We start from the raw sequence: 17761 nt of genomic DNA on the forward strand, positions 1-17761 counted from the left end.
TTGAATAACTGCAAGTATTTTCAGAGAATACACATTATCATCCTTTTACCAGGACGCAAGATCTTTCTGCATTTGCTGCAAATTAAAAAAAAATACCAAGTATTGGTACTTAACCTGGGTCTCTTGGCTCCCTAGCTTCTTTTATATCTCTCCACTATTTTAGTGTAAGAATATGAAAACTAAACATAGCCATTTTAAGGCTACATAAGATGGGAAAAAGTGCATTGGTGGGGAAGGAATCAACTGAAAAAAATAGATGGGTTGAATTAAAAAATTGGAGATGGGGATTTACTCTGGATGACACTGCTTTACTCTTACCACATTAGATAGTCCTCAGCTTACAACCAATCATTTAGTGACTGTTCGAAGTTACAACAGCATTGAAAAAAGTGACTTATGACTGTTTTTCGCTCTTATGACCATTGCAGAACCCCCAAGGTCACATGGACAAAATTTGGGTACTTGGGTACCATCATGTATTTATGATCACTTGCACTGATCACCATTTATAATATTTCCAGTTGACTTCCGATAAGCAAAGTCGATGAGGATGATGAGGATGATCAGGATGATATTTATTTGCTTCTCATCTCACTTCAAAGAAATTCTGGGCGACTTACAAAAGTCAGTGGGGGAAGCCAAATTCATTTAACAACTATAGTGATTTGCTTCAAAACTTGGGCAAAAAAAGGGTGCAAAATGGGGCAAAACTCACTTAACAATGCCTTGCTTAGCGATGGAAAGTTGGGGCTCAATTGTGGTCCTAAATAGAGGACTTCCTGTAAACATCTTGTTTTCTGCACAATCCAGAATATCTAAACGCGACCTTCAGTCAAATCTGTGCACTCGTGATGTAAAGCAGGGATGTTCTACTTCTACCAACCTAGCAGTCATACAGTACTTGGTTTCACATCATGTTGTATTGAAGACTCTGGGCTTGAGATAGTTCAAGAGTACCTCAAAAGGTTTCCAGCAGGAGATGAGTGAGCCCTGACCACGTTTTTGACACTCTTGAAGTAAATTGTAACCTTAAGTGTATGAGATGTATAGTAAATATACTGCTCCTTTTTTACACCAAAATTGTGATAAATCTTAATGGAAGTGAGAACTTATAAGAAGTTGGTCTCATGAATCTCACTGTGAGACAACTGTAATAATGATACACTTGGCAAAGAAAAAATAATCACATGAGTCCATTCAAAGAGGAATGAAATATACAAAGGAAGGGACATTACTATGAGAATTCTTGTCTTAGTTTACCAGTATTTTTATAGGGTGAATTGGCTAAAAAACAATTATATGTTCTAATCTTCAATTATACGTAATAAAATTTCAAGAACCCCACGAGAACTTTGCTGAAGGATCAGGATAATTTTTTCTAGAATTTGACTTATAACGTGGAATAAGTTCCCTATGGAAATTCACATGTGGAAAATGGAGTGGACCATTTATGCTGCTTAGTCCAGGTCATGATTGTCCAAAAGATGCTTTTTCCAAAAGGCAGCTAGGCTTTCTTATTTTCTTTTCCTTTGCAAACATTTAACTTCTCATCCAAGAAGCTTCTTCAGTTCCAGCTTATGCTGCTGAGCCTATTAGTTCTTATGATTAACCTGCCTTGAATATGATGGATGAAGAATGCAAGCTGACACACATTCATGTAGAAGTAAGTGCTACTGTGTCCAAATTGTAAATATATTCTAAATAAAAGAAAAAAATTAAGTAGATCTTTTCCTCTTTTTTTAAAAAAAAATACCTTTTGTTTGGCATCCAGGATTTTGGCTTCTAGATCAGCAGGTATTATTTTGCCCCTGCAACCAAAGTGAAATGTGAAAGCCAAATCTGACATACGAGAAAGAAGAACGAAAAAAGGACTAAACAGAAATGAAACAAGCCACAACAGCAGGGCATTCACTGATGCTGTTATTATGTCCTTAGCATTGTTCCAACCTGAACATAAACACAAAGACACCCAGGTAAAGATGTACAAATATCTCACCTTTCATTGCACTTTATTAAAATCACATTTTCAGTACCAAATCCAAGCGCAGCTCCAGCTTTCTTTATTGAATAGTGACTCTGAAACAACAATCAATAGATAATTAATGTCAAATTGCTATGATTGCCTTTGAATTCCAAAATGTTAAGGAGAAAGAAGGGAATGATAGACTCTCCAGAATAGGGATGATGACAAAAATCACAATATCCAGTCATTACAATCATGTTAATTGAAATTATTGAACTCACATGTTCTGAGGTAAAAAGGACCAGTTTAGGCACTGCGGACATGCCTTTGGTTTTGACTTCTGGAAAGTATTTATAGCGGGCAGCCATGATGCTATACATATTGGATATAGCGCCACCTATAATGAGAGGAACCAACAATAGAGTATTAGGAACGTGAAAATAAGAAGTCTGATACAGTTCTATGACAAATGTATAAACGGTATCTGTGAACTACGTTGCAAATGTAGCCAAAAGAGCATCAATATCCAATGAACCAGTAGATAAAAGTTAATGATAATCACCTCCGTTTTAAATAAGGCTAATTCTCCAGTCTTATGAATTTTACCTTTTCTTAAGGTAATATTTGCAAAAACTTCAAATTCAATCACATTCCTCAGGAAGTGGTGGGTCCAATTGTTTTGTGTTATTTTGAATATTGTCATGGTTACATGCAAACAAGAACATTTTTACATTTCTATTAAAAGACAAGTATATTAAGGTTTTAGTTAATATGGTATTTTGACTATCAAGAAAGGTTAGGAAAGTTAACTTTGCTAATGTTGAAGACTACAATAATTAAAATACACAATACTAAAAGCATAGAAAATCAGTCACCATATATCAGTATATATAATGTTAGCCTCTTTTAATATAAGTAAGAAGATCAAAAACCTAAAAGGTATGCAAGTTATAAAATAAGAGAATGTCCTTTGCTTGGCCTCTGAAGGAAAGTAATTTAGAGACTGAAAGCCAAAAGTCAAAAACAGTCTAGTACCATCTTTGCAGAATAACCAAGTTGAATTAAAAAGCATTAGCTTTTCAGAGTTACTCTACTGAGTTACATACAATAGGTCTAAGAGCATACAGACTATCTGCTTATGTTCAGTTGGTGACTGGGCTTTGCAGCATTACCGATCACCTAGGTGCTAGAGACAACTTGTTAAGGATGGAGTGCCTGGAAACCCTGTATGGACTTTTTGCTGAAATTAGAAAAAAATGAATGTGTGATTTATGGGTTAGAAGATTATAAAGGGTAGCTTATGAAAGAAGGAAATTATGATGTAACCTTAGAAGACAAAGAAGGTAAAATATTCATGCAACCACTGTCAAAAAGATTGGAAGACCCTTTTTAATGATCATTTCTATTTCTATTTTCTTTCTTATTCCCTATCCTTTTCATTTTCTTTCTTTTCTAATATTTGCTTTGGTCTTATTTTGTTAAACATTTATTCAATATTTTTTTTTAATGGAATGAAACCTACCAGGTGAGAATATTCCATCGCCATCTTTATTGGTCCATCCAATAATCTCTCTCATTTTTCGAAGTGTTATTTGTTCCATGAGTACAAAAACAGGTGCAATTTCATATGTAAACCTGTGTATAAAAAAACATAAATAAATACAGGTAGTCTTTGACTTAAAACAGTTCACTTAGTGACCATTCAAAGTTACAACGGCATGTAAAAAAAGTCATTTGTGACCATTTTTCAAACTTATGACTGTTGTAGCACGGCCATGTGATCAAAATTCAAATGCTTGGCAACTGGCTCATATTTAAGAGAGCTGCAGTGTCCCAGGAGTCATATGATCCCATTTTGCAACCTTCAGACAAGCAAAGTCAATGAGGAAACCAGATTCACTTAACAACTGTATTACTAAATTAACAACTGCAGTGATTCACTTAACAACTGTGGCAATAAAGGTTGCAAAATGGGGCAAAGTTCACTTAACAAATGTCTCACTTAGCAACATCAATTTTGGACTCAGTTGTGGTCATAAATTGAGGACCACCTGTAAATATTTTTACTTGGCAAAACGCTGGTTTTCTATTTCTCAAACATAATTATTATCTAACAGAGAGAGTTATGAAAACAGTATCCTAACATCATCAGAAAGCTACTGAGAAAGAAAATTAGAAACACTAAACTTGAGCTTTAAAAAAGTCATTTTTATGGGAATGTATTTGGCCTTCTCCAAAGAGAGCTAATTATAAATGCCACACTATCAATACCACTCAGCAGTAATTAAAAAGGTCGATATTCTAACTACTAATTACAGATAACAAAAGGGTAATTCACTGTTTTGTCCATTTAGTACAAAACATACCCATAGCATATCGTTTAATACAGTATATCGTATATTTCCCCCATGTACCAAAATTCCCACATAAAGCCATTTCGTTCTCTTTGAGGATCAAGGACAAGCTAAAAAAGAAGCACTCTGGGTATGGAGTAGAAAGTTTTCCTTCATTAAGGTTGCAGCAGAAGACTATTACGTCTCATTTAAACTGTACTGGAAATAAACCAAAGAGAAACTAATTGCCGTAATATAATTCTTCCATTCTATTGGGTAACAAAGATTGCAATGAGCCCTGTCAGCTATTACAGCAAGACAGTAAATGGTTATGCCTCAACAATTAAAATAGTATGCAACTTTGGGAGGAGCTGCCAAACTTCAAGGCTCATAACACTGGAAGAGACCATTTAAGCCAATGCTTATACTTGCAGCCAGAACATAAACAACACTTCCAAAGATGATGCACATGAACCTATGGATATAACTCATTTTGAATGTACACCAAAAGGGGAATCTATGACCAATCACAACTTTCTGGGCAAATGATTCGATAGGACTCCTATGAAATATAGAACATTGTGCATTCCTATGGTATTAACACATTGGATTTACTTTAATGTTCAATAATGAATCAATTAATTACCTTGGCGTACCACAAAGCGAGCAACAATTGCAATAATAAAGCAATAAAAGGAACACAGTGCTGTGACACAGTCTATGATTTAAAAAGTCAGCAGTTGTAAATACGCAACATAACATGAAAAGGTAGACTGAAGGATGCCGAACAAATCCTGCTGAAACTCCAGCAAGGTGGCCCTCCTGATACCGCAACCTCCAAAGGAAGGACAGGATTTATTCTGTGTTGAGCATCAATCTTAAGTGACACAATGTTGGGACAAATATAAGGCCATGGAAATCAAAGCTGGAAATCCTGCATATTTTGTATTTCATTCAACAATACCTGGCACATTTTCTATTCTCTAGTCTTGGCCTTTCATTTACTTAGGGATCATTCCCGCCCACCCGTTGGATGGTTTTTCTTTTTTTTTTTCTGTTTCTTTTTCCATTCTCCATGGTTACTGTGGAAGCAGCGGCAACCATTTTAACTTTCCCAGAAAGCTCAGCAAAATGTTTGCTAGTACAAAAAAAAAAAAAAAAAAAGAGGTCATGTTCAGTGACTGGGTTGGTTCAGCTTCCATTCTGCAGAAGTGGAAGGGAGGGGAAATAACAGCCATCAAAAAGAGATCAATATAAGAACCCTCCTCCTTCTTGGAGGGGCGGGGTGGGGGGGCACAAAAGTTCCTTTCATTATCAGTGACAAGGAAATGCATTTGATTGTTGCTCCGGGTTGTTTCTCAAGCCCATCTCAACCATTGCATTGCTTAGAGATGTTCCCAGGGAGGGAAAGAGGTGGGTAGAACGCAGTTGCCACTAACAGCTGCCATTTTAATTTTCATTCCTTGCTGACAGTGAAATGGATGGGGCTGGCCTTAGGGGGAAGATGCTGCAAGCAGCAATGGCAGCCCCCCAAGCTGTCAGTGGAAAGAGTGGCATACTCCACACAAACAAATATGGGACCTCTGAACTTGCCGGCTATGGAAGGAATGGTGGGGAGGGTGGGGGCTTGTTCCATCTTTATGTTGAGCATGCCCTGATTTCCCCCCCCCCGCCATATGCTGGAATTATGTAATGTTTATCTGGGAAGAAAACAGTAGCCACAAGAACAGTCTGTTAATGTGCGTTCTGTTGCTGCTGTCACTGCAGGCAACAGGGAATAAGAATGAAAAACAGGACCACAAAGGGAGAAAGGCTCTCCAAAGGGAACCAAGCGCTGAATGGCCTTTTCACAAAGAAATGAAGCTCCCAGCAAAAAAGCAAATTAAACTTATCAAGGGAACTAACATCGTTTCAAAGAACAGACATGGCCGCTCTATTATGTATGCTCAGCGTATCGTCTTTCTTTCTTTCTTTCTTTCTTTCTTTCTTCCTTCCTTTCTTTCTTTCTTTCTTTCTTTCTTTCTTTCTTTCTTTCTTTCTTTCTTTCTTTTAATTAAACTTTATTAATTCTTTTACATTTTAAAAGAAAAAAAATAACCCTAACAGTACTGTAACATTCGTATTATACATCTCTATCTCTTGTGCTTTATACATTTATGTACATTATTATACGATTATATACATTTATCCGTCATTTACTTCTTTTAACTTTCGTTATATTCTCTTTGTCTAATTTCCAGCCAATCATACCACATATCCCAAATTTTATAATGTTCTGACTCTTATTTGTCCTTTAGTTCTAGGGTCAATTTGTCCCTTTTGGCACATTCCAATATTTTTTGAATTATCAATTTGTCACGGGGGATGTTCTTATGTTTCCAACATTGTGCATAAGATAATCTAGCTGCCATTAATATGTGTAATACAATGTACTTAATCTTTTTATCATGTTTCTTTTTAAATACCCCTAGCATAAATAATTCCAGTTCAAATTCTGCTTGTTCTTTGACAATTTCTTGTATTCATTGCCTCATTTTGGTCCAATATCTTTGCGCTTCTGGGCAGGACCGCCACATATGATAGAAAGTACCATGTCTCTTTTTACACTTCCAACATGCCGGATTCATGTTGGGATACATTTTTGCTAATCTGTTTGGAGGTAGGTGCCATCTGTAAAACATTTTATATATTTTTCTATGTAGGCTGAAGATCTCATTAATTTATAATTCCTATTCCAGATTTTTTCCCATTCTACTAAATCTATGTTGTGTCCTATATTTTTGGCCCAAGCTATTATGCAACCTTTTACAATTTCTTCTTCTAACTCAACTTCTAATAAATATTTATAAATTTTTGCAATATTTTTTCTCATCGAGGCCTGTAAGGATTTTATCCAAATATTGTAGTTCTGTATAAATCCCGTATTCTTCTATATACTTTTTGTGTCTATTCTGTAATTGGAGATATGGCCATCAGTCTATTGATATTCCTTGTTGTTTAAGTTTTGATTCGATTTTAATTTTCCCTGTTTGTCTAAAACATCTTTATATTTTGCCATTTTACATACATCTAGATTATTGGGATGTATCATCGCTTCCATTGTGGATAGCCGTATCGGAATTTTCATGTAGTGTCTCTTTCTAATTTTGTTCCAATTTTGTATCAAGGAATCTCTAATCAAATGCCTATGAAAGTAAGTTTTTTTTTGTTTCTTTTCCCCATAAGAAGGCATGCCACCCTTTTTGTAAATCATGGCCCTCCAGTCTTAATATCCTTTTGTTACTTAAATTAAACCATTCTTTGGTCCAGATTAGGGCCGCTGCTTTATAATAAAGCTCCCAGTCTGGAAGTCCAAAGCTGCCTCTGCTTCTGCTATCCTGTAGCGTGTTGTATTTCTAAAGGACTATGGTAACTTATTTAATAATTGGCTGGTTCTTGAAACGCCCTTCTGTGACCAGAAGCCTTTTTCTCTGTGCAAAAGATCATGGAGATTTGCCTACAATGCATTCAAGGAATAAATGAAGAATTAACAGAAAAGCACAAAATGGCAAATTATTGTATCTAAAAGAATACCTTGCCAATATTATGTACGTTTACATTTTGCTAAAGTGCACAAACACGTTGTCTGCTTAAGTGCTACAATACACAGTATCCACCTTCAGGTAGGTAAATAATTGTGGGTAGGAACTAATGCCTGGGGGAACCTGAGGTAGGAGTAGGAATTTACAAGTACAGGTAGTCCTCAACTTACCACAGTTGGCTTAGTGACCGTTCAAAGTTACAACAGCACTGAAAAAAAGTGACAGAGGACCATTTTTCACACTTACGACCATTGCGGTATCCCCATGGTCACGTGATTTACATTCAGATGCCTGACAACTGGTTCATGTTTATGACGGTTGCAATGTCCTGGGGTCATGACCCCTTTTGTGACCTTCTGACAAGCAAAGTCAATGGGGAAGCCAGATTCATTTAGCAACTGTGTGGCTAATTTAACAACTGCAGAGATTCACTTAACAACCGGGGCAAGAAAAAATCCTAACATGGGACAAAACTCACTTAACAAATGTCTCACTTAGCAACATAAATTCTGGGCTCCATTGTGGTCGTAAGTCGAGGACTGCCTGTTATAAAATAGGCACTGCAATGCAATGTTAGTAATTGTGTTATAAGGTCACATATAAGCATGGAACTAGCAGTGCATGTTAGAGATGGCATAGTGCATGAGGAATTTCTTTCCTATTCTGTGCCATACCCCACTATACTACTGTTGGATGCTTAGATGTACTATGCCCGTGATGGCGAACCTATGCCATGCGTGCCGGAAGTGGCACACAGAGCCATTTCCCCCGACACGTAGGAGCTTGCCTGGAAGTGCCCCACTGCACATGTGTGTGCACCGCCGCTGCCCGACAGCTGATACTGATGGGTATCTGGCATACATGTGCAGGGAGGGGGGGCACGGGACACACACACACATGCGCAGAGATGTGTGGTGCACGGAGGGATCGTGCGCGCACTAGCAGTCTTCCAAAAGAGCTCTAACCCTGTCTAGAACTATACCACAGGAGTAATGACAGAAAGTGGATTGGGTGATGCAGCAGAAATGGCCACGATGCAGCACTGCAAACCCCACCAAATGTCTGTCAGCTGCGCAACTGGACCATTTTTACACCTCCCAGAGCAATTTTTGATAGGCTATAAAGTCACCAGTTTAGATATTTATGGGAAGTTAGCAGGCTGCATCCCTCCATAAAGAGAGTGACTGGTGATGTTTTCTTCTCTCCTGGTGGAATTTACTGGAAGGAAAAAGAAAAATTCCTTTCCTCCACGTGTCTGTTTGCAGTGAAGAAGGATGGTACCTTTTGCTGACACATAGCTTTGGCCCAGTAGGAATTGGCAATGAAAACAAGAAATGTCATGTTAATTCAGTTTTCTAGTCGGGCAGTGGTGGGCAAATAATCTTTAACTTGGTCATGTGGAGGAGCCTTAAACAAAAATCTTTAATGATGGTCTAAATTATTGGATTGTGATAAAGGCACTCAAGTTCTAGTTTACTCTCAACCATGGAAGCTTTCTGGGAATACTTCCTTTCGTCCTGTTAATCTGTCTCGGAGTGCCATACTATACAGGATTGGATTGTTGTTGTGGGGAAAAATTAGGAGTGCTATGTATACCACCTTGAGCTCCTGAATGAAAAACAAGTAATAAATCTAATAAATAATTAGACATACATTTCACTGGAGAATAATGATAAAAAATACTCCATCATCTCACTGAATTTCATGGAATATAAATTTTAATGGTCTGGACTGGGTACTTTGATCATTTTGTCTAGGATACTATGGAGCATAAATCAGTTTAATTAAAAATAGATCCCTTTGCTGCTTTGAATAGTAGCATTAAATGGAAAAATGAAAGGCACAAGAAATCATGTACAGGCTATTGTACACTAAAGCAAATGAGGAAGCATTGTCAGGTCAAATATCTTGCAGAATTCAACAGAAGAATATATATGGCAATTCACCAAGCAATCATTGGCTCAATAGAACCTCCTTAGTGGACAATTAGATATTTCCTTTTCAGTTTGCAAGTGAAATGTCTCCATCTTATACCACACAGTAACACACAGCTTTTCTGTCTCGAGGCATTCTCAACCACTTATGAATGTAGCCATCATAGCATGCAATGACATACGGAGATAAAACACATAGAACAAGGTTCTAAATTCACTTTTGAATGGGTCGAATGCAGCTCTACCATTCTTTCTAAAGGTCTTGGAGATCAGTGCGGAGTTCCCATCTCACATTATTCTGCATCACGTTCACAGAGAACAGGAGAGAGGCTTTTATATAAAAAAAAACCCAATTTCAATGATTAACCGGGCATTTCATATTTATTTATCATATTAATAAACAGCATTTGTGAGAAAAGTCATACTAACTACAAGTGCCTTCCACCAGCTTGATTCCTGTTCCTATTTATACTCTTTTAACGCTTCCAGCATGGGAGTTGTTTTTCCATTTTGCATCTGACAAGTTTCTTCTATGACCACAGGCAGGCACTTCAAACCAAATCTTGAAAGCTTGGCCCTGGTTTTAATTAACCTGATTTCAAGGTCAGTGGCTGCTGTGCTCCTTGGCAGCAGATCCGTCAGCTCTGCCTAATGAGACTGAGAAGGAGCAGGATCCAATCCTTTCTAGAAAAAAAATGCTGACCTCTGCTTTTTGGCTGTTTCTCCTTTCCTCTCACATGCAGATCCATAAACCTTCCCCTAAACACCAGAGGACAGCATAACCCCGGAGCTGCCTTAATGTTTCCAATATTTCCTAGCTACAAACATACATTAACCTGTAACATTAATTTTACATTAACCTGTAAAAATAATTCCCCAACACTGTTCAACTATTTACAAAGTCTGCACTACTATTACTGTTAATCTTCTCATCACTCCTTATCACTCATCCCCCCCCACTTGTGACTGTAACTTTGTTGCTTGTATCCTTACAATTTATATTGACTGTTTCCTAGTATGATTTGATTGCTTATTGTACCCTATTATTCAGTGCCTTGACGAATGTATGTTTTCTTTTATGTACACTGAGAGCATTTGCACCAAGACAAATTCCTTGTGTGTACAATCACACTTGGCCAATAAAGTATTCTATTCTATTCTATTCTATTCTGTTCTGTTCTATTCTATTCTATTCTATTCTATTCTGTTCTGTTCTGTTCTGTTCTGTTCTGTTCTGTTCTGTTCTATTCTATTCACTGCTAAATGTCTATAGAGATTCTTAGTCATCCAGGTCATGGTTGTCCTGTAGATGCTTTTTCAAAAGGCAATTGGACTTCCTGGTTTTTCTTTAAAGAAAAAAAGATCAAAGAAAAATCAGAAAGTCCAGTCCAATTTACAAAGCACCTTTGGGATAACCTGTAATTAATTTATCTAAGCCTACTTCATTATCTTTCTGTCACTCAGAGAAGAGTGAAAGGTCACAGGTGAAAGCAAAGGAAGAGAGCTATGAGAACCACCAGTTTCCCTGTCCTCTTATTTTTATCTTTTGTAAAATTCACATAGACATAAGTCTGAAGGTTTCCTGCATGTTTAAAAAGTTTAGAAGGCTGCCTTTAGGAGCAACAAGGCTCAGCGATAGTCTCTTTGACTGGGGCTTTCCTGAAGTGCAGGTATACAACTCAACTTTGCCCACAATCCCCTCAGCTGTGAATCTGATTTCTGGGTATCAAAGAAAAAGCAAGGCTGGGCTTACATGTTTGTATTAGCTGTAGAGGTCAGCCATTCCCCAGCCAAGCCAATGATATCGAGCCCTGTAGAAAGCTGGTTGAAAAATCGAGGATGACCTAGGGGAAAAAAAAAAGACAGCTGCTTAAATATCATAGCTATCGGTTCATCCATATGTTTATATTCATTATAGAGAAAATAGAGAAAGGATAGAAGGGAAGCAATGCTATACATTTGTCGGCAATGTTGTTGAGCAAGGGTGTCAGACTCAATCCCTTTGTGGGCCTTATCAGGATTTTGTTTTTCGGGGTGGGCATGGCCGGAATGGGCCAGGTCCCTTGCCATCTCCAGGATGGTCCCATGGGACAATTCTGGGACTATATGAGGACTATGGGCCGCATCTTTGACTTGTCTGTTGTAGAGGAATTGTGATTTCAGAAGGCCTTCCTTAACTTTATGAATAGGAAAAAATACAGTAGTTCTTGACTTACAACCGTTCATTTAGCCTCAGTTCAAAATTACAACAGCCCTGAAAAAAGTGACTTACAATTAATCCTTGCGCTTAACAACCATTGTAGGTTCCCCATGGTCATGTGATGAAAACACAGGTGCTTGGCAAATGGCCTGAATTTACTACAATTGCAGAATCCCAGGGCTGTGGGATTGTCATTTGTGACCTTCTCAGCTGGCTTCAACAATCAAAGTCAATGGAGGAAGCTGGATTCACTTAACAATGAGTGGTTCACTGAACAATTGCAGTGATCCACTTAATCGTGGCAAAAGTTGTAAAATTGGATGCGACTCATTTAATAACCGCCTTGCTTAGCAATGGAAATTCTGGTCCTAATTTACATTCCTGTATTGTTTCAGGGATTTACCAGCAAGTCCAGTTGCCTCTTGGAAAAGAAAAAGCACCTTTGGGTGTTCCAGTGATTGCTTTGATAGTGATTTGCCCATTAAAGACATAACCCAACCTATATTTCCCTTGCCTGCTGCTAACGCTAATCTTCCTCTCTGTCATTTGTAGATGCCAGGACTGCCCTTAGCAGGGAATAGAAAAGAACATTTCCTTCCTTCCTTCCTTCCTTCCTTCCTTCCTTCCTTCCTTCCTTCCTTCCTTCCTTCCTTCCTTCCTTCCTTCCCTCCCTCCCTCCCTCCCTCCTTCCCTCCCTTCCTATCTTTCAACATCCTACTTTGAAAACAAAACTCAATCCATTCAAACTTAGTCACAATTATCTTCCCTTGAAACTAACGTGGAGAAGGAAGTCAAACTCAGATGTATGAAGAAATATCTGTTGTTGGTATATGTGCCAGGACAATTACATTAAAACATGTTAACATTATTGAAGACTTCATCCCTATATGCATATCTACTAGCAGTGAGCACTTTGGAATGTAGTGAGACTTCATTCTAAAATAAATTATAGATTGCTTTGTAAATGTGAAATAAGCATAAAATTTATTTTAAAGCATTTATGGGTTTTAACAATTAATATGGAATAATATCTCATTATTTTAAATGAAAGAATCATACGGTCAACATTACAAAACAGATATAACTTGCAGCAGGAACTAGCTTTGGAGAAAGACAGTAGATCCTTTTCTCCTGAAAGCTGTGGAGCCATTTACCTATATCTTTCACTTTCACGCTTTCTGTTGTTTTATAGACTGAACAATCTTTTCCAATCTGGTATTGGCCAGATTCTAGACCTCAGCTCAAACTAGTCAAAATATCATGCTGGTTGAGGATTATGGAAGTTAGTCCAACACCTCTGAAAAACACCAGATTAAGTAAAGCTGATTCTTTGTACATGATCTTTGTAGGCAAACTAATTAACTCAAATAATTTGTAGGCAAAAAGCAAGCATATTTTGCCACTGTTTATTTATTCATCTGTTAATTTCTACATTCCAAGGCAGTAACGGTGCTAGGAGTGGCATATACTGATATAGCTTTAGTAGCATCCTACACTATATGCCCTTTTAAGCTACTATCCTTAGTATGAAATGTTTGGTGAGTAGCTTAGTTGTAGAGAATCAGGACATGCTTTAGAAGAATAAATAAACACTTCTCTCTTATGACATCTCATATTTACATTTATCATGCCAAATTCTGACTATCAGGTGTTGCTGCAACAATACATATGACCAACTTTGGAGACTGATGAAAAGTGATCTCTAATCCAAAGGTTATATTTTGCATTTTTTTGTGCCTTACAGATACTGATTTTTTTCTGACAATGTTTCAAAGCTATAGGCAGGTGCAAGAAGGGTGTTTGCTTTCTGCACCAGGGTTCATATGAACAGGGTTTTTAAAGGCAAACTTCTGAAGTAAAATAGTATATTAAACTTTAAAAGTAAAATAGTACATTGCAAACTTGTCATGGTTGTGGATTTGCACTGAAACATCTCACCAGAAGGTCTATCCGTAGACCACACTCCAAAGCCAAAGACCTGCACAGTTGAGAATTCTATCTACATCAGTTGGAATGTTCCATTCCTACCACAATCTCAGCAGTAATAACTACATGGTTAGCACCAGAGCAGGTTCTGACCAGTTCTGGAGAACCGGTAGTGGAAATTTTGAGTAGTTCGGAGAACCGGCAAATATTGGCTCTGACTGGAGATCTTACAGTATTCTTCCCCTGCCGTGCCCACCAAGCCACGCCCACAGAACCAGTTGTAAAGAAAATTGAATCCCACCACTGGTTAGCAGTAGAGTCCAAACTGGAATCAGGGTTAATGCTATTATATAGCATGTAAGGAAGGAAGGAAGCCGTACATATTTAAGAATCTTCCTAACGAAGAAGCTATCTTAAGTGATATCAAAATCAGGATCCCTTTAAAATACTAGATCCATTGCAAGAAAAACTTCCATTGCTTTTTCCTAGTCCCCAAGTGAGCCCCTCAATCTTTATACTTTACAGTGCTGGACAGTTTCCTTGAAAATCAGGGCAGCCTCCTACTTTCATCAAACCACCACAGAACTTCCCTGATCTCATTAGATTAGACGGCCGACTTAACATTCTCTGAGATGTAAAAGCAGGATGGTTGGTCCAATGAAAATTCGAGAGTAAACCAATCAAATACGAGAACCCTTTTTTTCTTGCACAAAGGAAAACCCTCTGCTGACAGAAAGGAGTTTCCCCATTATGCAATCAGGAATCTCCCAACTTATAAAAGGAATTATTGCCATAGATAACTCCATGCATATAAAGAAGGCTCACGCATGGCAAGCTGCATTTTTTGGGGGGGGGGCGGGGGGGAACCATAGCTTTCCTAAGGATGTAAAAATAATGTAAAAATACATGCTTGATTTACTTCCCCCTCCCCCAAAAAAAAATTTCTTTTGCACAAAGTCCCTGAAAAGAAGCTTAGTTGTTGCGATTTCCGTAATTGTAGGGCTAGGAGATCTGGATTGTATATTTCCAGCCCTTTGTCCCAAGGCAGCTCTTTTAATGAAGCATCCCACACCTATGTGGCAGATTCTTTTCCTCCCCCACCTGCCTCTCCTTCTTGCTGGATCAGACTAAAGGTCCATTTCGCCCATTCTTTTCTTGAATGGCCAAAGATACTTCTGGAAAGCTTAGGAGGAGGGCACAGTGGTGATAATCTCTCCCTGTGGTTTGCCTTCAGCACTTGGTAACCTGAGGGATGACTGCTGAATAGGGAAGAACCTTCATTAGGATCTTTCCTGCATAACTATCCAGAGGAAGGGAGCAGGGTTGGGCCTCGAAAATTTTAGCAAAGGGTTCTCTGCCAGGTTGCTGGGTGGGTGTGGCCATGGGGGGCGTGGCCTAGTCAGACTCCTGCACCATGGTGGCGGGGGGGACGACATTTTTGCCTTCCTTGGGCTCTGGAGGCTTTCCTTGAGCCTCCGGGAGGGTGAAAAAGGCCTCCCTGGGCTCCGGAGGCTCTCTGGAAGCCGGAAATGGGCCTATTTCCGGCCTTCCCAAACTTCCAGGAGGCCCGTTGTTTGCCTTCCCTGAGTCTCCATGCATGCCCTGCACTTACCTGTATCCAAAACTGGCTGTGTGGGGACTCCTGGGAGGGGATGGGAGGGGTGGGCGGGGCCAGCCAGGAGTGGGATTGGGGGGTTCTCCAAACTGCACAGAATCTTAGCTAGGGGCTCTCCCGAACCCCCGCAAACCCCCAGCAGCCCACTCCTAAGTGGAGCGAATGCGTTTCACGTCCGCAAAGGGTGAGTTTAACACGGAGAAGGAACAGTGGCTTAAATAGGCACCGCCAGTGGGGCAGATTTTGTTGCCTCTCCTCCCCCTGTTTACTGATAATTGAAGCTGGGTGAAGAAAAATCTACCAAGAACTTCTAGCTCCCCCTCTGGATTAACATTTTGCTGAAATAATATTCAGTAACCCTGGCTCACCAGTCCAATTCTTTCATACAGGGGAAAAAAGAGGAGGTGCCAACTCTCTTACTGCTTTTCTTTGTGAAAATAAGTTCCTCTCCAGAGCTTGTTAGTAGTTGAATTTTGTTCTCTTTGCAATGCGGAATAAAAGCATTCCAAGCAATCCTTTCACCTTGGAAACAGATTGTTCTGCAAATACTCTAATTTATTAAAGAAGTCATTCAAAAATGACTGGAAGCAGAGATTTCCCTGCGGTAGGTTGAGTTATTGGTAAGGTTAGAGGTATTAATGACTGAATCCCCCTTCTTTCCTCCCCACCCCTTTTTTTGTATGAAATGTCTATGGAACATAAAGACAAAAAAGTACAAATTCATTTATGCCCTCGTTTACCTAATGGTATTGTTCCCTTGGGACATAGGCAGCTTGCATTTCACCAGGTAAAAGCAATTAGGATTTTTCAGGTGTGCCATTATAAGTTGGCTATAGCCAGTATTGTAAAATGCAAAATATGAGTGACAAATGAATCAGCCAGCAATCTCCTTAATGATAGCAACAAGCAAGGAATTTTGGCATATGTGTGCACACAGAATACATGCAGGGCAGGGTGACTGCCTAGAGAGATCAGTCAATTCTTTCAGTAAGAAGAAGGAAATTGAATTTAAAATAAATTTCCTACAGATACTTCTTCATATAGGTCTTAAATAAGAGGTCCAAATCTAGTCTCAAAGCCATATGATTTAAAATTAAATGGAGCCTTATTTATGCTATAAGTTCTTACTTATGGCCAAGTTCTTATAAACACGTTTTGTCTTACAGTTGGCCAAATTGATTTGGTGCACTATATATTTTAAAACTATAAAAGGTATATCTTTACAATATTTCCAGATGGGTTCTTTCTAATAGCCAATTTCGATGAGTCAAATTTGAGTGTAGAGAGTTGTCTCCTATTCTTTGTGCAACATCCTTTCCACCTTTACTCTATATATTAATTCCACCCATTCTGCCTACTATCAAAATCAGTTACTGGTAGACAAGCAAGAACAATTCATCTTCATAAAATAATAGTGGAAATGTTATACTGTACTTAATAGCATGTTGTATAAATAACCAATTAGATCACTACCAAAGATGAGAAAACTTGATTTAATTTAGCAACGATTTTCCCACCATTATGCTAAATCTAAGCTATTATTGTGATTTCTTTGGATCTGGCTTAGTCTGTAGATAAACTTAATCAATTATAATTAATTCAATAACCTCTGTTTAAATAAAGGTTGTATTGCATTGGTTATTGTGTGAACTATGTCTGGAAAATTTATTGAAAGATTAACTGTGGGGCCAAAACAATAAAACTGAGATGATATATTTTTATATTTCACAAAAACACCAATGGTATTGACCTTTGCTACCAAATACATAGATAAATTTATTCAAGGTAATCTTTTGGTTGTTATTTTTGGACATTGGAAGGATAGAAAGACAATTCCTTGAGCCAAGATCAGAGCAAATACATTCCTGATCATTCTTCTCCCTTCTATACTATCCGGTTGAGTGGTCAAGCTTGACAGATTTAAGAGAACAACAGAAAAAGTTAGTAATTAACTATTCTGAATCTAATGTAATAAAAATAATATGGTGGCAAAATATGCCAACATTGGCACTAGGAAATCTCTTTTGCCATTGAGTAGTGTAGCTGCAGGTGAGGCTCCATTCAGAACCCTTGTTTGAATGCCATGCTGTATCCCCTCATACCAAATTTTTCAGCACAAGGTTATACTGTACTTACACTTCTTTAAAATCATGAAATAAATTAAGTGTGTGTAAGTTTCTGAGGTAGTCTCTGCCTTCTGGACTGTAAT

At 38.3% G+C, this 17761-nt stretch overlaps 1 protein-coding gene across 3 annotated transcripts in view; it reads right to left on the bottom strand.

Moving 5' to 3' along the window:
* Positions 1-17761, bottom strand: part of GAD1 (glutamate decarboxylase 1) — a 55758-nt gene that overhangs the window by 10700 nt on the left and 27297 nt on the right. For all 3 annotated transcript variants that reach the window (XM_087919954.1, XM_026696733.2, XM_087919953.1), the window contains 5 exons: positions 11565-11655; positions 3486-3598; positions 2245-2360; positions 1997-2076; positions 1754-1808 (listed from right to left, as the gene is read on the bottom strand). In XM_087919954.1, the coding sequence (XP_087776080.1) occupies positions 1754-1808; positions 1997-2076; positions 2245-2360; positions 3486-3598; positions 11565-11655 (455 nt within the window). The remainder of the gene's footprint in view (positions 1-1753; positions 1809-1996; positions 2077-2244; positions 2361-3485; positions 3599-11564; positions 11656-17761) is intronic.

This window comes from Pseudonaja textilis, chromosome 1 (assembly GCF_049901715.1).
Source record: "Pseudonaja textilis isolate UNSWEBS1 chromosome 1, rPseTex1.2, whole genome shotgun sequence".
NCBI classification, from domain to species: Eukaryota; Metazoa; Chordata; class Lepidosauria; order Squamata; family Elapidae; genus Pseudonaja; species Pseudonaja textilis.